General features: G+C 42.8%; 1 protein-coding gene across 1 annotated transcript in view; it reads right to left on the reverse strand.

The window, feature by feature from the left end:
- Positions 1–19044, reverse strand: part of LRTM1 (leucine rich repeat transmembrane protein 1) — a 54447-nt gene extending 35403 nt beyond the window's left edge. Inside the window, exon 1 of the mRNA XM_007450751.1 lies at positions 18906–19044. Coding sequence (XP_007450813.1) covers positions 18906–19044 — 139 coding nt within the window. The remainder of the gene's footprint in view (positions 1–18905) is intronic.
- Between the last annotated feature and the right edge of the window lie 1702 nt (positions 19045–20746).

Raw genomic sequence — 20746 nt, forward strand, 5'->3', positions numbered from 1 at the left:
GTTTGCGTTGAACAACACCCCAAAAAAAAAAAAAAAAAAAAAAAAGTCCCGTTAAAGTTTAAAAAAAAAAAAAAAAAAAAAAAAAAATCTATAGAATGCTCCCACTACAATATCAAGAAATAAAAGGAGAGTAGTTTATAAGAGGATAATATATATTTTAGTGTGTAAATGTTTGGGCAGAACTATAAAAAGAGACAGCACGAAGAGGCCAGAAGCTTGCACAGAATCTCTGTAAATGCAATAGCTGCTGTATGGGCCTCTCAACAACAAACCATGCCTCCTTGGCAATGGGATTCTCTGAAATAGTCAAGTTTCAGGCAAAACAGAGTGTATTTGTCTCTCTCTTTCACAGGACTGAGGTTACATTTTTAGAAATTTTCATGTGCAAGACATACTTTGTATTTAGATGTAGAACAGAATTCAGTTCAAGGCCCAGCTATGGATCATGCTTTCCAAGCACATCAATACCAGGCAGAGCACTTGAAGCCCTGAGGGGCATGGAACCATTCTTTGTTGGGGTCTGTCTTGTGAATTGTAGGCCTTCCAGTTACTGTATCAAACTACAAACTTCCAAAACAGTCCCCTAGGGGGTGATGCAGCCCCATGGAGAAGCATGTAGGAAAATGGGCAGCAGGCTCTTGAGTCAGGCTTGTGGCCTCTAATCCCAATTCCATCAAGTTCTAGCAGTTGTGTGGCCCTAGTTAAGTCACTTGACCGCCTGCAGCTTATCTTTAAAATGGAAAAAACATCTTCTCTCTGAGATTGCTGAAGAGTTAAGTGGGATCATGTTAGTTGGGTGCCTGGCCCACGGTGTGTGCCCTGTGTGTCCTCTATTGTTGGGACCAGCTCCTGCAGCCCTTCATGTCCTGGGCCATTTCTTCTCTCTGTTTTCTTCTTCCTTAGAGACAAAGGCTGTTGTCTCTGCTCTGAGGTAGGTATGGGTTTCCTTTGGGCCACTGCCTTGTTTCCAAGGAGTTTTCTCTCCTGTCTTCTTTCTTCAGAGAGGGACAGCAAGCATGAAGGCCTGGAGGCATTGAAAGATGCCAGGAGCCTCTGAGGAACTCTTTTTGGCCTGCAGGAAACTGATCGGTTCACAGGAATTGGAAAGAAAAATTAAAACATAAAGCAAAATGTATGAGAAAATGTGTAGATTTACCAGTCTCATAGTAAGCAAAGTGTTAGTCTTTTCTACAGGGATAGGCTCATTAAATACATATCCTTTTTGAGTAATTTTAGGTGACTCCCTTTAGCTCATTCATTTAGATATTTGTTTTTCAACGTCTCTGAAGTCATGAAGATCTGGGTTCAAATCCTAGTTCCTCCAGAGTCCCTCTCAGCTTCTTAACCATGTGGTTGACCTCTAGGTTGACCACTCAGAAACCTTCATATCCTCAGAATTAAAACAGAGGTGACAGTGACAGTATCTACCTGTGAGGATTTTATCAAATCTTCAGATTTTACAAACTCTCAGCAGAGCTGCAGATGTTCTGGGTAGTTGTGATTACATCAGGTCCAGCTTGTTTAACTTTTAGCAAAAAAGATGAAACATCCCACAGTGGTTTGAAACCCAAGGTCCTTGCAGGTAACATGGAATCTACAAGGAGTCCAGGCCAGGAAATGAAATGAATCTGGGGCCTGTGATAGAGGGTTGGCAGCACCTTAGACTGGTGAGTGATGCACAGTATATCAGTCTTGGAAAAACTATGTGGAGACTCAGCTACACGTCAGTGCCATGCACGGTGTCCTCATTCCAGCCCAAGGTGGCCCTAGAGTCAGTCAGCAGCCCTCTGGGCCTTATTGACAAGCCAACAGGGAGCCTCGGGCTGCGCCGTCTGTCTGCAGCCTCTGGCAGCAGTAGCAGGGCTAGCGGAAGCCGAGTTCCAGTGTCCCAGGGTAGGAGCAGGGAAGGCTGACACCTACGAGGACGTCCTGGCGCAGGTCTTTCCTCTGGGCCGCCACATCTCTGGCTTCCCTTTCCAGTCAGATCTTCTTTCCCATGCAGTCAGTTTAGGGGCTGGAGGCAGGGTCGAGAGGGGAGGAACAGGCCCAGGCAGTTGCCATAATGTCCTTCCAGCCCTGAGATTCCTCTGGGCCTCAGCTTTGGAGACTCGAGTTCCTCTATGCCTCCCTTCCCCAAGGCCCTAAGCATGGAATGCTTTAGATGAGGGAATGGAGAAGAGCCGGGGTGTGCCAGGAAACTCTGGGAAGAACGTTGGTAACAACTGTCTTTCAAAGTGTTATCCCTCAAAGGAAGCACAAGAGGCAACTGATTAACTGCCTAGTGCCTGGAATATATAGTGCATTTGCTTGTTCATTCATTCATTCAGTCAGTCAGCCTTTACTGAAGGCTACTGGGTGCCAAGGAACCTTTGGAGAAAGAATAATTGCCTGAGTTGAGGGGCATTGAGATCAGGCAGCCTTACTTACCACTGAGGCCTGTCTACAGTGGTCTCTACCCTGCTGAGAGGGATTTGGACTTGCTGCGAAATCAGAGAAGGAAGCACCCACCCTGTCTCCGCACAGGAACATGCCCAGTGCAGTCTGTTCTGAAAGCCAGTTCAGGAACCCAAATGAGAGACTCAAGTATTTCCAAGTATGTGTTTGGGAGCAATTGTTTAATGACAGAAAATGGTTTTTCCATCCTCAACATCTGCCTGGTTAAATTATGGGACAAAACTGGCATCCTTCACCCCATGGCTAATTCCCAAATATTCCAAGCTTTTGAGATTCCAAGAGGTTGGAGGGGGAAAAAAGGCTTGATTACTCCAAAATGCTGTTCACCCCTCTTGTACTTCCCATTCCCTCTGCCTCCCTGCTCAAAAACACATTGTGTGCGGCTATTGTGGGAGGACCTAGTCCAGGTTTGCCATAGCCGAACACGTTACCACCCAGGTATTTGACTTTAGAACGGGGGTCTAGATGGTGAGAGGGAACCAGGCCCAATGGTGTGCTGGTCTTGTCTTTGCAGGCTGCCTTCCCGCATGAGCACACTCAAAAGCACATGGTCTTCCCATGGCTGTTTCTGTTGTTATCGTCCTTTCCATGTCAAATGAAATGGAGACACTGGCTAGAGACTGAGATAATGGCCGTGTTGACCCACCATCAAGAGGGCAATTCTGCTTCTGAGGAGCTGTCCCCAGAATGCTCACCAGGTCTGGTTTGAACCTCCCTGTCAGGCCCTGCTTGTTGTCTGAGAGAGACTAGGGAAGTGTACCTTCTTCACTTGCACTGGCCATGCAGATGGTCTTGGAGTTTTTTTCTCAGACACGTCAAGCTTATTCCCAGCTTGGGGTTTTGCATGTGGCCTAAAATGCTGTCTCCACCGTCCTTCTTCACCAGGTCACTAGGTCCTCATGAATTCCTACTCATCCTGTAGGTTCTCCCTCTTTATTGACTACTTCCCTAATACTATCTTAAGAGAACAGTAATTCCAAGACATGCCTGGTGAGCAGACAAACATCTTTCATGAAATAATTCATTTACAAGCAAAATCAAAACATGCTGAAATTTACCAACCTAAAATGATGGGCCCTTGAGGTGGAAAAATGGACAGTGTCTGGCAAGACACAGATGAGATTGATGTACCAGTGGAAAAACTCAGGGTTCCAGGCTTCACTCAGCCAGGAGGGATTGGAAACAAGACTACACCTTACCATCCAACCCCAAGTGCCCTCTGCTGGGTGGGAGTCCATCATCTCTCACCTGATTCGATGAATGCTACCAAATCCTAACCAGCCCCTCACACAAACTATACAGGCCACTACCTCCACCTGCAGATAGTTCCAAAGCATGGGTCTGTTCACATCTCACATCCATCCCTTGCTGAGAACCTTTTCATGGCTCTTCATTTCCCTCAGGACAGAGCCCAAGATACCTGGATGGCAAAGGTAGGTCTCCTGAGAGAGAAAACAGTCTGAGAATAGTTGACATCGCCATCAGCACAGCATCAAACTGCCTGGTCATTCCTTTGACCTGTATCATAAGTACCTACCTGGGCTGGGCACTTCTCTAGGTACAGAGAATATAGGTGTAAACAAACAGCCTCTGCCCTCCAGGAGCTTAACACTAGCTAGGTAGGAAAAAAACACAGTAAACAATACATAATATAATTTAATGCCAAATACAGATTAGTGCTTTGATAAAAATAAAGCCGGTTTGACTATTGACAAAAAGACCATCAGAAGAGTCCGTAGACCAAGCAAAATCAGGTTTATTCCCTATCTCAGTGAGGGAGAACACCGCCCTGACAGGGTCTTACGAGTGTCCAAGAAAGGGTAGTCAGGCAGGTGTTGATAGGGTTTTGGGGTCTGGGTGGGTCTTCAGTGTGGGGATCTGATCGAGATTGGGTTCCTTTAAGAATGGTGTACCTCTTGAGTCTTGATAAATCCAGAGTTGTCTGATAAGTGAGCAGTTTCTCTAATTGAGCCCTCTCTTGTTCTTGATCAGTCTGTTGTTGTTCAGATAAGTTGATATAAGGGAAGTTTCTCAAGTAAATCATAAAGTATTTTTACTGGTTTATAGCCTTATCTTTCTGGGCAAGAATCTTCTGTAGTAAACAGTAAAATCACGAAAGTCATGCTGATGGAGGCGACCTTGGTTTCCAGTCCTGATATTTCACTGCAGAACACAAGCTATCTCAGTGCTCTCAGGGCTAAACATGCAACAGTGGTCACCCCAGCTTATTGCCTGGGATGTGCCATGTGATTCTCAGTGTAGGATTGCCAGATTTAGTAAATCAGAAATTTTTATCTGGCAACCCTATCAGAGTGCTGTGAAGTTTTCAGTGAACTGTCTGTATATTAATTCTAGATTTTCAGCTTCTCCTGCAGCATCAGAATAACTTGCAGGATCCAGAAGATATTCCCACAAGGCATCAGCTGAGCTGAGATGCTCCCTTCACACCAGGGTAGTCTCTCATTCACCACAGTTCCCACCCAGTCCTGGAGGGATCTGAGTTTTGGGGGGTCTGAATGGACTCAGAATCCCTAGGATGAGCTGGGTGTGCTTGGACAAGTCCCTTTCCTTCTCTGTGCCCTGGAACATAAGCTGGAGAATCAGAGTAACTGGACACCCTCCTCCAGCTCCGTGAACTGTCCATGTGAAATTTTTTTTATTGACGTACATTTGATTTACAATATTGTGTGAGTTTCACGTGAATAGCAAAGTGATTCAGTTATATATATATATTTTTTCAGATTATTTTCCATTGTAGGTTATTACAAGATATTGAATATACTTCCCTGTGCTAAACAGTAAATCCTTGTTGCTTATCTATTTTATGTATAGTAGTTTGTATCTGTTAATCCCGTACTCCTATTTTATCCCTTCCCTTCCTCCCTTTCCCCTTTGGTAACCATAAGTTTATTTCCTAGGTCTGTGAGTCTGTTTTTTTGTTTGTTTGTTTGTTTTTTTGCGGTACGTGGGCCTCTCACTGTTGTGGCCTCTCCTGTTGCGGAGCACAGGCTCCGGATGCGCAGGCTCAGCAGCCATGGCTCACGGGCCTAGCTGCTCCGCGGCATGTGAGATCTTCCTGGACCGGGGCACGAACCCGTGTCCCCTGCATCGACAGGCGGACTCTCAACCACTGCGCCACCAGGGAAGCCCTGTTTCTGTTTCGTATATAGATTCATCTGTATTACTTTTTAGATTCCACATATAAGTGATATCATATAATATTTGTCTTTCACTGGTTGACTTCACTTAGTATGATATTCTCTAGGTCCATCTCTATTGCTGCAGATGGCAATATTTCATTCTTTTTTATGGCTGAGTAATAGTCCATTGTGTGTGTGTGTGTGTGTGTGTGTGTGTGTGTGTGTGTGTATGCATGCCACATCTTCTTAAACCAAATCGTCTGTAGATGGACACTGGGTTCTTTCTATGTCTTGACTATTCTAAATAGTGCAGTTATGAACATTGGGGTGTGTGTATCTTTTCGAATTAGTGTTTTCTTTTTTTCTAAGTATATACCTAGGAGTGGAATTGCTGGATCATATGGTAGCTCTATTTTTAGTTTTTTAAAGAATCTCCATACTGTTCTCCGTAGTGGTTGCACCAATTTACATTCTCATGTGGATGTTTTAGTGCTGCTTTGCATTGAATACAGTCATCAACATCCAGCTCAGAGGTGTTTGGCAAATATATGTGACCATTCTATTATGGGTTTTGAAATGTTTGGAAATGTGACCCCTGATTTTGTTATAATCTCTTTGGTAACTGTTATTAGGTGGTGACCTAATAAGAAATTATTAACTGGGGAGCTATAATTTGGAAACTTATAATTTTCTTAATGGACATTGATTTGCGTAACCCTGATTAAAATACAATGAAGCCTGAGGCTTATTAAATGTTTTATTCTGAAAGTTTGAAAGGATGGGAATTGACTCTAAAAATGTACTGGCTTGAAAACCTTATTGAAATAATGTTATTTGAAGAGTTTTGTGAGCATAAAATGATCTGACAAAAACTATTTGATGCCAGCTTCAGTGGCCTCAGAAAGCTGAGGGAATATAGGTTTCTTCAGATGAAGTCTGGAAAAATGCTTCCAGATTACCTCAGGGGTGAAAAGAAAATTATTATTCCATTCCACAGGCCTGCTAATTCTTTTCAACATTGATTCTGTCAAGTAATTAGAATCTAAATGGAGGAAACATTCATAATTGTCATTTATTATACTTTACCAAAGGTGACTGCTCCCAAGAAGCTCTGACAGGACAAAAACAAAGTGACTACAAAAGAAATGTGTAGGCGAAGGGATCAGGCCTTCCTACACACACATTCCCGGAAGCCAGTCACAGACAGTGAGTGGGGATGGTTCCAGATTAAAACAGACCTCTGCAGCTATGAGTCTTCAAAGAAAATCTTCTGCTATCGCGTTGTCAATCAAGCGATAATGAGTCTTGTTTCCCTCCCTCTCTCTCACCACAGACATATATCATGTAGCTCTTTGTTACTTAAAAGCATATATAAGAAAGATTACCCCCCCCTCCACCCCAATACCACAGGGTATACTTCAGAAGTGAAATATGCAATCGGTGAGGGGTTTATATTTAAAATACCTCCTCCCCTTTTATCATTGTATTTCTTCACTCGGCGTAGGCTAAAATATGAGGTGTGTCTGCTCCTGTGAGAATGTTTTTTTTCCCCTAATTTCTGAAATAATACCATACCTTGGAGATTAATGTTCAGGCTTTACCAAGATTATAATAAACAAATAGTGGCTTTGATCTAAATATTTTTCAAAAGGTTGTTGCTGATCATTCTCCCGTCCCTATAATCTTTTAAGAAAGCCTTTGGACTTGCCAGTCTGACACCCAGGGGGGCATAAATGCAGCTGCCTTTTCTTCCCCCTCATCTCCATGAGGATACTCTGTTCTCAGTTTCGCCCAAATTAGTCCCAGGATTTCAGTTGTGTTTTTTGTCCAACATTCCATCATGCAAATCATTAAAATCTTCACATGAAATATTTAACAGATGAGTTATGTCATAATTCACATTACAGTTTTAAACTGTTATTCATGTGGTAAGTCATTTATCCTGGACATTAGCAGACCCCTGGAATGGGCTTGTATTTGATGTAAGGAAGGTTAGAGTTCTTTTCCTCAGCACTCCAGGACAGTGGCCTTTTCCCAAACCCCCAGTTAATCATGAAATATTCCAAAAAAGTGACATTCAGATTCATTGTTAGTTCTACTTGCAATTAACTATTTTGAAAACAAACAGAAGAAAACATTTAAACAAATGTGGCTTGGCTAGCAGCTATTACAGTTGACCGTTAATTAAGGCAAGTTGTAATCCAAATATGCCATGCCTTGTTACTGTCACTGTAAGCCATCATTGCTGTTGGGCACAAAGGAATGAAAATTCAGGGACTCTGTCAGAATGGGGCTGAGGACAAGGTGGGAGATATTAACCCAGCTGTGTAAAAAGAGCCACTACCCTGCTTGAGAAATATGACCAGAAAGGAGCTCATTTTCTAGTTGAGAAAATGTATGGCCAGCATGTACTTGTAGAATTTGGATTTTAAGACTTGTTCCACTCCTAAGTGATGAAATACAAAGGAAACCCTTAGCATGTATTTTATTTATTAACTTATTAGAGTTTTATTTTCTCTAATAAGGATACGGTTTTCTACCATATTCCTACCCATGAATTGGAATTGGAATCTATTAGAAGAAAACACTCCTGTTTGTGGGCCAAGCCAGCCCAGGGGAGCTCTGGGATCTGATTTTCTGCCTGAGCACTGGAATGAAATAATTGTCCCCATGCTGCCAGCAGTAGCCAGTCAGTTGAGAAGCTTTGTGACCAGGTAGCCTGGCTGATGAGCACATGGAGCTGACGGTGACAGTATCAGGGACAAAACCCTCTTGGATTCTATACGCTGACCCACATCTAACCTTGTCCTGAGTGTGCATGGGTAATCACAATCCCAGAGGGGTGAGTGATGGTATCTGAGGGGTGGAGCACACCTTTCATTAATCCTGAAGGGAAAGTAATCCATTTCAAGCTTGCTCAGCTGGAAAGGAATCTTTGCCTTCTGTTTTCTGCTTCATTTTGCCGGTGCTCACATGGCTTTTCCCCACTTCTAAGGTATTATAATTTTGTAGAGTGTTTACCCACCAACATTACATCCTAAGGGACCTTGGTAGCAGTGGACAGTATGGATTTATCGTGGATGAATCTTCTGTTCAGTGTCAATATATTGGCACAAAAGGTGTACTTGGTGGTGAAATACAAGCAAAAAGGATTAAAAACTAGGAACAAATCATTACATGAATGTTGACAACACTGTCAACCCTTTAGAGTGTTCTGATACATATCCTTTTATTTTGTATCATTTATCCCCATCCCATGAAAGTCCTGTTCAGAAGCTAGAGCCAGTGTGATTCTCTTTGTAGAGACAGAGAAGTGAAATGATGTACCCCTGGGTACCCAGCTGTCTTAGAAACAGTGTTCACAAGCAGAGCTCTTGGTAAACACTTTCCTGGTTATAATTTGTTGATGGCGGCAGGATTGTTTTTCTGTCTCCTGGATGAGCTCTCTATGTGTATGTGAATATATCGCATGGCTGGAGAACTGGGCAAATGGAGGTAGGGGTGTTTTGTGTGAGCTTGGGTGCCAGGCGTGGTAAGCACTGTTTTACAAACCGGATTTGTGCTCCTAAGGGTAAGTTGCCAGTTGAGGCCAAGCCCACAGAAAATTATTTCTAAATGAATACAATATGAAAAAGTTATTTTATTTCTAATTTTACATGTAACATTGTTCTTTGGTGAGTCTCGGATTACACTTGAATGCATGTCTATTAACCTGATATGAGATGCATGCATGATTTCATCTTGAATGCATTTGAATATAATAGCACTGGAAATGTAATTTGTATTCTCAAATTTTATAAAGCAAAATAAATAAATCTTGAGGGTGGTAGCCACATTGAGCATATTGCATTGATTTCTTTGGGTTTCTCTCAAACTAATTACCATCTTCCCCTTGCAAATCCAGGTCTTCTCACACGGGCAGGTCTGTCTGCTCTAGATCCCCCATACTTAAGTCATCCTCATTTCTTTCACCTCCAGGTAGTGGGTAGCACGGACGGGTCTGTGGGAAACGTTAACTTTCATCCTCAAGGGACACCAGTCTCCACTTCCTCTCTGTGTTCCTTCCTGTTATCAGTGATGACTGTCCAATTAAACTCTCTGCGATGATGAAAATGTTCTGGATTTGTTGGGTCCAGTATAGTAGCCACTAGCCTCATGTGGCTATTGAGCAGTTAATATGTGGCTAGTGCAACTTAGGAACTAAATTATTAATTTTATTTAATTTTGATTTAAATAGCTACATGCAGCTAGTGGCCACCAATTTGGACAACATAGGAGTGCAGCATCTGAGGTCAGCTGTTGGTCCCAATTCCAGTGCACTCATCACTGACATTCTGCAAATGAAGTGCCATTGTGTTTTGGTGCTTGGATCATGCTCGACTCGTCAGCTCTGAATATCCTGAAGTATGATCCTCTCTTCAGTGATTTGACTGCCCTCCCCAGGCCTCCATCCATGGCTGTTGCATCCCTTATGTCTTCATTTCAATACATTCACCACCTGTCACGTATCTGGTTTCTGATAAACATGGGACGAAGAGAGGGAGGGGGAAAGTAGGTAGGAAGGAAGTTAGAGAGTTAGGGAAAGAGGAAGACTGGAAGGAAGATATTTCATGGAAGCTCTGTGGTCTGTATTGCTGAGCTGAAAATCTGTACTCAGGTATACTTTAGAGTATTGAGGTATGTTGCGGCAACAGTAACCTGACTAATTCAAAGCAAATTATGAGGTGTCAGTGCTCCAGATGCATGAATATTTCATATGAAAGGCTCTGGGGCTCTTTGGGATGACAATTCTCATAACGATGATTTTGCTGTTTTGTTGGTTTCCAAAGACCATCCTAGTATCTTAAGGTCATTGTCCTAGGAGGCTTACATGATATTGGCATTCTGGGAAGGGTCCCCATGGATACTTTCGTCTGGGTCAGTTCCGCTCCTGGGAGGTGAGTAAGGAACCACAAGATGCAGTCAAGGAAAAGGGACTCTGTCTCCATCCTTGTGTTGAAAGTTCCTAGCAGGGAGCCGGGGAGCCTTTATAATCAAATGGAAGTGAGGAGCACCATGAACTCCAGGAGAAATATGTTGATGATTTTCTGGACTGTCTAAAAAATTTCAAACCCCAGGAATGGTGTTTTAATTTTCTGCATTCTCTTTGGGACTTGGGTTTCGCTAAAGCATTTTCAGTCCTTGTTTTTCTTATTAAATTAGCAGGATTGACTTGAATCAGAATATACCGTTATGGCTTGAAATGTTGAAAGAACAAAATAGACGGGCATGACAAATATCTCAGGTTCCATTTGGGATGTGTGGGGGATGGGAGAAGAGAGGAGGAGTTGTTGAAGTAACGATGATCTTTTTTCTGATAAAAGTTGAAAACAGGAAAAATAAAACTGGAACAAAACAAAGGAAAATAGCAAGAGGAAGCTAAATTTCTGTTTGTGGAAGCTTGTGTTTGTTTTTCTGAATAGAATTAGCCATAGGAATGCCCTTAAGCATTTTTGTTTGTTTGTGGAGGGGAGTTTTTTTTCTGATTTTTTGGTGTTTGCTTGTTTGTTTTTTACTTAAAATCAATTTGTACTTAAGAGATAATTAGCCAAATGCACCCAGTGGCTGTGGCTGCCTGACTCACCTCACTCTCTGGGCCATTTCCCTAGTCCTTCCTGTTCAGGGCTTTCATTGTGGACTTTCTAAAATATAGATCTGAGGTCCTTTGACTTTTCTACTTAAATATCTTAAATGGCTCCTCAGACCCTAAAGCAGGTGTCAGCAAACTTTTTCTGTAAATGGCCAAGCAGTAAGTATTTTAGGCTATGTGGGCCATTCAGCCTCTGTTGCAACTACTCAGCGCTGCTGTTGTACCAGACAGTACGTAAACACATAAGGGTGCCTGTGTGCCAGTAAAACTTTATTGATAAAAAGAGGCTAAATTTGGCCCTTGGGCCAACTCTTGGCCTACAGGATACTCTTCAGGTGTGTTGGCCTGACATTCAAGACCATTTGCCATTTGACCTCAGCCCACACAACCATCTCCCCCACTCGCATTCTTTCAAGCCTCAGAAGACAGTACGGTCTTTGAAAAGGCTCCATCCTTTTGCCTGTGCTGTTTCTGCACTTGATTCTCATCTTTCCTCTGTTCTTACTTTTTCTATGAGTTAGATCTCCATGCTTTATCCTACACAAAGTTCTTACCGATTCCCCCAGGCCAAGTCTGCCCCATCCTCTGTGCTCCACAGTTCTCTGTTTAAGCCTCTGATGTTGCTCTTACCACGTGGCCACTCCCCACATAGACTCTGAGGGAGCATGTTGTCTCATTCCCTTTAGCACCCAGCTTAGAGCTTGGCATAGAAAGCGCCACGGAACAAATGGTTGTGAAATTGACCCACCAATGGGCTTGTGAATCTCTTAATCATAGAGAAGTATATTAACTTGTAGGTGAACGCACTACAAACCCGGAAGTGGGAAACCATGGGCTAGAGTTGCTGGAAGGGGTGTGGGCAACAAAAAACACAGCCAGGGCAAAATGGAGCAGATCCATTATAATCAAGACTGTCTGGGAGTCCTTTGGCATCGACCTCATGGCCCAGACAGGGAGTGAGTGAGGAGTGAGGCAAGTAGTGTCTAGTTTAGGGCATCAGGACCAGGGAGAGGATGCAGCCTGCTGGAGGGAGATCAGAGAGAAGCAGCCTGCATGATTAATGCGATGGAGGGACTGACTCATGAAGCAAGATTAAAGCACTCTGAGGAGCTGGGATACAGACTGAAAGGGGCAGATGATAGCAGGCTGCAAGTATGTGAGATGGATAAACACCCAGGAGGGAGCAGCTAGCTTCATTAGAGAGGTGAAAACAGGGCCTCCATCAGAGAATGGGAAGGGTGCTCAGAAAGGGCATGGGTGACTGACAGGGGAACTCAATAGACAATGGGTGGGCCAGGGGCAGCTCTGGGTTGCTGGGAATAGAAACACCATAGAAAGGTCACCGTGGGGTGACTCTCTCAAGGAACCCTCTGCTGTTATCCTGTTGTGTCTCGAAGCCTGCCGTGGCTGTTGACCTTGGCCTGCAGAGATACACACGGAGGAAGAGAGAAAACTCGTTTTCCTCCCTCCCCTTAGATACCAGTGATTGAATGTCACACAATTTTAAGGCCTTCTGCTCTGAGGTCAGCTTTCTGTCATCCCTCCCTGTGTTTGGTAGAACCAGAGATACTTGCCTCAAGCCCCTTCTTAAGTAAGTCCAGGTCAAGCTCTTACCTCTGCCTGCTGGTGGATCTGACTAAAAACCCAGCCAGCACTTTGGCTTACAGCTTCCTCAGTTGGTTCATCTCCAATGGGGATATGGATTGTCAGGCATTTTGGAAGACAAGATTCATTTGAAACTGCAGTGAACAGCCTTCAGGCTTCAATATCAGCTTCTTTCAGGTATTCTCTGAAATTTTCTCCAGGGCTAGGAAGAGCAGTTTATGCTATAGTCTGACCAAATGGCCCATATCGTGGTAGGTCCTCCATAGCCAACTTGCTATCTACAGTAAGGCCTGTGGAGTAGCCTAGCTCAACCCCGGCTGCACATTCAGATCACCTGAGGTGCTTTTTAAACATACCCATGCCTAGGCTCCACTCCCAGAAATTCTTATTTAAATGGTCTTAGTGTGGAGGGGGAAGGCACCAGGCATCAGAATGTCTTTTTGAAGTCCCCCAGATGGTTCTAATGTGTTGAGAACTGCCACTGAAAAACCTTTATTCAGGTATGATTATAATTCACACTGATGTTTATCTATCTATCTATCCATCCATCCATCTACTAACTATACTATCACCTGAACAGTTTTTCTAAAAAAGCAATCATTTACCAATGAGTCATCTATGTGCTTGGCACCTTGCTGGAGGCAGGGATTCAGTGGGGAGCAACAACATGTCCCTGTCCCTGGGGAGCTTGTGCTCTGGAAGATGGAAGACACTTTGGGCAAAGCGGGATGAGCCCAGAGTGCTGAAATGGTGCATTTCAGAGTCTTCCATTCTGCATGTTACAGCCATGCTTAGCTCTAGTCTTACCCTAGAGTCTGACATTCTAAGTGCAAAGATAGAGGATGAGTCTCTCTAAGTGTACATATCCCCGTTAACCTTGACTCTCAGGTCTTGCTCCAACAATTTGTTTAGGAAGTAGAAATGCACTTGGTACTTATAAGGGTAACAGCCCAAGACCTTCATAAATCTTCAAGTTCCAGAAGCCAGCAGAAGAATGTTTACCCAAGGTGGGAGTTGGTGGGGGGCATCTAACATGGTGGCCACATAAAAGTATATGGGTGAACTTGGTTTTTCTTTGTTGTTGTTTTTTTTTTTTTTGGTAATTGTGTATTTCTTTTGATAGGTATTATTATGTAGATTTAAGTTACTGTAGGTATTTCAGCAAAAGAAAAAACCTGTGGAAAGATAAATAACAATACTGGTGGTATACGGATATGGCAAAAATTGGGGAAGTTGTGTGCAATGGACTGAAGTTTGCAGAACCGCCCAGGGCTAAATGGTGTCCCTTGGGGAGTGCAGTGTTTCCAGCACAGAGTCTCATTCTTTCTTTCCATCTCCTCTAAAGTTTTCTCACCATCTGACGAGCTTTTTTCCCTGACTTGAGTACTTTCGAAAATGGTTTCAAGAGTTACTTTGTCTTGACTTCATAGAGAGCAATATTGTGAGCTTGTTCATTGCCTAGTTCTGAGGTTCCACCGAATTCTTCTTCCCAGAGTTTCAAATCGCTTTCTTAACCTCTTCCATTTCTGCACATTTCTCTTACTAGAAGTAGCATTCACTGTTGCCTTAGGGAACTTCCCACAGACAAGCAAAGAACTATATAATTCCACCAGAGTTCCTGGGGAGAGAAGATCACTGAGATGTGGATGCTGGGGGACAGTTCAACAAAGTCACATCATGGCCGAGTGACTTGCTTCCAAACACCAGCCTCAGGACAAGTACTTTTCAAGTTTCATATCTCAAAAATATATGCAGAGTACACATTTTAGGCATGCAAGTTCATGCAATGATAACAGAAATGGGAACCCTGAAGAAACCATGATCTTCTGAATATCCTTCTTATTTCCATTCCTGTTTTCAGCTGTGCTGGGGAGGGTGGTGACCGCAAGTATATGAATTTTAGAAACACTCAAGTAACATCTCTCCAAAGAGCCATCTGCACTGTGCTCAGTTTGTTCTGTCAAGAGTTCTATGAGTACAGGTAACCTTGAAAATTCCTTACCTGAAAGATAAAATGTTTTAGTTGTATGCTTCACTGTAAATTTAGTTTTTAAGTGTTCTTATCTGATATGCTTACATCAGCATCTTACCTTGACAGATAATTTTCAATGATAATCTTAAATAATTGTGTAAAGAGATCTCTAATGCCATGTTTTATTTATAATTTGTCCAGCTGTAGGCATTCAGATGAAACTTGAATTTTTCCAAAGGAAGTTCTGGACTGCCAGCAGACAGGTAAGTTACAAGCAGCATGTTGAAGCATTAAACACTGTTATTATACAGGTGTTCACATTTGAGTACCCGGAGCCTAAAAGTGCCAGATTTCCGATGAATATTTGTAAAATGAACTGCTGGGCTGCTCAGATTACCTTTCATTTCACTGCAAAATAAAGGGCTGACAGCGTGTTAGACACCACATGCTGGGAAAGCAAGGAATTTGCTCCTGCAAACACTTGTAATTGTGAGATCAAACTAGTGACCTTCTAAAAGAGAAGTGTTTCTTCTAAGTATTGGGGACTTTTGCAGATTTTCATAGTGACTTTCTTTTAATCTTGTGGTGCCCAATTACTTATTTGTGAATCTCTTTTGAAGGCTTTTGCATAACTAGGTTAGACTAAGCATGCCTTCTTTGGCCAAGGGTTTCGCTGCCTTGGATAATCTGGGAACATTCTTTACTTGCACTATACATTCTGTACTAAGTAATCTCAGTGGTATTTGTTCAGTAATTCAGCAGAAATGGCAACACATAATTTGCCTCCATCTGTCCAATTCTAAATGTTGAAATGGTATATCATTTCTTAAATGAAGATACTTTAGGAAACTATGTACCAAGAACACAGACAGGAGTTTTAAAAAAAAAGTCACTGGGGGTTAATTTAAAATTAAATGAATACATAGTTATACTTCTTGTTACTCAAAGATTTGAGGTCTTAAAAAGACAACAATATTGAATGAAGCATAAATTAAAATGGACAACATAAATTAAAATGAAAAAGGGCCCTGTTACCCAAAAATTGTCTTTTTTTAAAAATAAATTTATTTATTTTTGGCTGCGTTGGGTCTTTGTTGCGTGAGCTTTCTCTAATTGCAGTGAGCGGGCTGGCTTCTCATTGCAGTGGCTTCTCTTGTTGAGGAGCACGGGCTCTAGGCGCATGGACTTCAGTAGTTGTGGCACATGGGCTCAGCAGTTGTGGCTCATGGGCTCTAGAATGCAGGCTTGGTAGTTGTGGCGCACGGGCTTAGTTGCTCTGGGGCATGTGGGATCTTCCTGGACCAGGGCTTGAACCCATGTCCCCTGCATTGGCAGGCAGATTCTTAACCACTGTGCCACCAGGAAGTCCCCAAATTGTCTTTTATATTACTGTTTGGAGCTGGTACTCATCCTAGAGAGGATGGGCCAGTTCATCCTGGAGCATTCCCTTTGGATGAAATTTGGTATTTACATAACAGGCTAGGACTTTGATAGGCTGTCCTTGAGTAACTAAGTGGCAGTCATAGCAGACGCTGGTGTGTCCAAATGACACGTTTCCTTTTGTTTCCCCCTCACCCCACAGTGCGCCTCTCTGGATGGCAAATGCTCTGTCAGCTGTGATGATGAGGTATGGTGGCCTCCTGGCCCTGTGTCTGCCCTAATCAAGTTGGGGGTGGCAGGGGCGGAGGTGGGTGGTGGTGGAGTGGCTGGATGACTAAGGGGGAATGTCTCACAGAGCCAGGTCTAACATATTGCTCTGGACCAATCTCCAAAAACCCAAGGACATTTGCTTTGTTTCTTTCTTTTTCTTTCTTCTCCCAATCAGATAGTTTATGAGAGCTGGAGAAATGTGATATAAATATCCCACGAACAGCACTACTGGGACTTTGGCATTTTATAAAAAACGATACAAATTACTGCCATTTGAAACTCATATTCCAGCTCTCAAAATTTTCTCCCCATGTGGTACCTCTTTTCATCTTCTTAACTACCCAATGAAATGGATAGGAATATATGACCCATTTTGCAGAGGGAGAAACTGAGGATCAGAGAAATAAAATGACTTGCTTAATTTCATGTAATAAGCCAAAAATCTAAGAGTTGAAACTCAGAATGTTGCATTCTAGCATAATGCTTCCCTCCTACAACTCCCTTTCCCTCCCTTCTTTCTTTCTCTTTATCTCTCTCCCTCTCCCTCAATCTTGGGAGGAGGAATTTGAATTCCACACATGAGCAATAAAAGAAAAAACATTACCACTGTCCTAAGTCTGTCCATCAGATTTAAGTTTTTACAGCACCCAATCCCATGTATCTTCTGCCCCACATTTTGGATCAAGCAGGTGTGAAGTGGCCTTTCACTTTGGCTTAGGCAGCCTTCCTCTCTCTGAGTCAGCCAAACCATTAGTCAATACATAAACTGGAACTTATAAATGATCACACATTCATATTCCTTCTGGTTACCACAGGGATTAAAGAAATCCTAACCAAACGTAATTCTAACTCAGAAAACATAGATTAGAAGTATATTTCCAAAAATAGGTGAAGCAAAAACAAGTAGAGAAATATAAAAGGGAGTCCAGGGTGAAGCTAAAGTACAAAATGCTCAGCCCCCGAAGATCTGGCTGCCAGTTTAAAAAAACAAACAAAACATAACTGCTGTATGAGTTACTATCCAAAGAGTAAAAACTAATCAATCAGCTTTTCAGCAAAACCCCAATTTTTCCTGACCATCAGATCAAAAATAATTTTCCTGTAGGAAAGAGTACCCTATGATGTTTTATGATCAACACCCTTTCAGTAAGTTTGGGGATGCCATTCATAGGATAGTCAAGTGGCTTCAAACCTCTCCTCTGTCTTTGAGGCATTAATTGTCTTACTGGAGTGTTCAGCTCAAGACAACTCAGCTCAGCAATAATATTGATTAATCAGTGTCACAAGGCCCTATGTTAAGCCCTTTACTTGTACAATTACTAATCCCTATTTGTGGTAAAAGAACTGAGGACAGTTGGTTGGTTAGTTGGGTGACTAGATGGATGGTTGGTTGGCTAGTGTGATTGATGGTGTTTTGGATAGTTGGGTTGGTTGATTGATTGGTTTCTAGTTGATTGGTTGGATGGATGGATGAATAGTTGGTTGAATAATTTGATGAATAAAGTTAGAGGCAGTGTTCCTACAACCCACACTGCCTCTGTGCATTCTCATATATAAAAATAAGTGGAAATGGATTCCCACTTAGACTTCAAAACATACAATATATATTAGTTGTTCAGTAACTGATTTCACAGGTGGTCTAGCATAGTGGTTAAAGGTACAGGCTGTGGAGTTAGAATAGCTTCAAACTGTGACCCTGACAGTAATAAGTCTTGCCTTTGTTTCCTCAATTATACAATGGGGGTAGAAACACCTACCTCACAGAGTAATGATGAAGATGAATGAGATAATATATGAAAACTGTATAGCACAGCTCCTGGCGAATGGTAAGCACTCAGTAAACATTAGCTATCAAACAAAAACGTCTGCAGACGTGTTCTTCCCTTAGAGTAGTGGCTCACCTGAACCTAAAACCTCAGACGGCAACCACATATACACTTCAGGCAATGACAGTTTCCACTTGGGCATGCCTTCCTCACTACTAATGATCTCCTTTAGCAGCCATTGGGATGGGCCCCCATTCAAATATCATTTTCAAAGTTCACACACTTTGAAAATTAAGCATGGAATTTGCTGGATTGCTGAACTTGATCTGATGCTCATTTTGCACTTTGAAACTATCATCCATTTCCCATTTTGACTCTAAATTTTGGCTTCAGGCAAGCAGTTGACATCGTTTTAAATGGAAAAGCCAGGCCCCTTTCCATCCTTTCAGCAGACTCTTTCCACGTGTCATTCCCCTTTCATAGCTTTTAATTAAGTCTTTGAGGCCATGTCCCTCCACTCCCTGAACTGCCCTCGAGTGATCAGGTCCCCATTAAAAACAGCTGTAGGGGCTCATTAAGTTCACATGCTTCTGGCTTCTTCCTCTGTACTGAAGACCTGGCCCAACTCCCACAGACTTATCAGACATGCTTTGCCTTGGATCCACTCCAGCCCCTCTGTCTCTCCCAACAATGGCCTCCCTGGGCCTTGGCTAGAGTGCCCTGGGCCAGCGGGTGGAGTCGGTATGGCCAGATGTCTTCCTGGCTTGTAGATACATCTTCATGGAGGGCCTGGCCATGGGCCTGACTGATGACTTTAAGGAGCTCCATTCCGCCCAAGGCGAACGTTAACTTCAGAACCTGAGAGGCATCCTCTCACACACTCACTCATTCCTTCAAGACACGTTTACTGAGCCCTCCTTATGTGCCTGGTACCTCCAACACCCGGGAAGTCAATGGGAAGCAGAGTCAGAAATGGCCCTTGTCCTCCAGGAGCTAACTGGTTAGCAGGGGAGATGAGCGCACACGCTTATCAGCTGACTTGCCTCCCCAGCCTCTTGCTATAAACTATGTAACAACTTCCCTTTCTGAGAAACTCAATTTGCAGCAGTAGGATACTTATAAAGAGGGCACACAGTAGGTAACCAATAAACATCATATGCTGAATAGACACAAGCACAAGTCCTTCAGGTACTCACTATGCACCTTGCTCTGTGCTCAGCAGTTTGTACTCACTGGCCTACTTAATCTTCTCAACACTCCTCTGAAATAGTTGTTGATGTCTCCATCATTCAGATAAGGAAACTGAGACTGGGAGTGTTAAAAGGCTTTGCTCAAGGTCACACTGATAGCAAGTGTCAAAGTCTCTGATTCTCAAGCTAGTATCTTAGCCTCAGGTAACACAGGTAACCTTCCAGGTAACACAGGCGTGGTGCTGTGTTTCTCACCCCCAAGCACACTTTCTCCCCAGCTTTCCTTTCTATCTGTGACTGCCCAATTCCCATGGCCTGGTTTGGGGCTCTAAACCTCAGATATCTACCTGGCCTGGAATAGGACTTCTCTGAGCAATATTGAGTCATCAAGTAGTTGAAGAAAGATACCTTTTTAAAAACAGACAACTTCTCTCACCCACTCTGTCTTTGTCTCTGCATTTTTCAAACAACCTCATCTTTACATGTTTTGTCACAGGTGGCTATGGAGTGGGTGCTTACAATATCTGTCAAAACTTAGAGCTCCTGGTTTCCCCAAGCCCTTCAGCCTGTCAGTCTACTCTTGGGACAGGGCTCTGGGCAGACTCCTTCTGAGAGATACAAAGTAGCATAGTAGAAAGTTGCATAGAGATACAAAGTAGCATAGTATCTAATTTGGGGCAGAAGTAGCATAGTGAGGGAAAGCTGAGAAAATATCTCCTCTATTTACTTTTACTGGAGGAGGGAGTATGGAGAAGGTGATTGGCTATTTATTGTAAAGAGACAGAGAAAACAATTTATCAGACTGGAATCTGGCTAATTCTGTCCTGTTTCATAACCCAGTAGTACCCTGCTCGCTTTACTCCAGTGGCCTTACTCCATTCCACCATACTTCCTGATGATTTAATCAAGGAAGGTCTGTTTATGAAGTCTTCACAGAGACTAAATATACCTAACATAGCAATATTGCCTATAATGAAAACTAAATGACACCTTTCAGATTAAGGGACCCTGTTCAACATCAATGACACAGCATCCTTGCTTCTGACCTGTGATTTTCTCAGTGATTTGTCAATCACAGTGTTGGCAATATCTGTTTCTTACTTTCCCCTCTGTGCCTTCCACACCAGAAGAGAGTGGCAGCAAAGGTGGATACCTGAGAAGTGAGTCTCCTAATGGCCAATCCAACCTTAATTCCACCCAGTGCTGGCCATTATAAGGAGCACAGAGGTCCTCATTTCCAAGAAATGAGGGTGGGGAAAGAAACAAACATTAATGGCAAATAATGAAACATTTCATTGAAGCTTTGTCTCTAAATAAAGTGGAAATGGTGAAAATACATT

Source organism: Lipotes vexillifer, unplaced genomic scaffold (genome assembly GCF_000442215.2).
Source record: "Lipotes vexillifer unplaced genomic scaffold, Lipotes_vexillifer_v1.1 scaffold1100, whole genome shotgun sequence".
Classification (NCBI taxonomy): domain Eukaryota; kingdom Metazoa; phylum Chordata; class Mammalia; order Artiodactyla; family Lipotidae; genus Lipotes; species Lipotes vexillifer.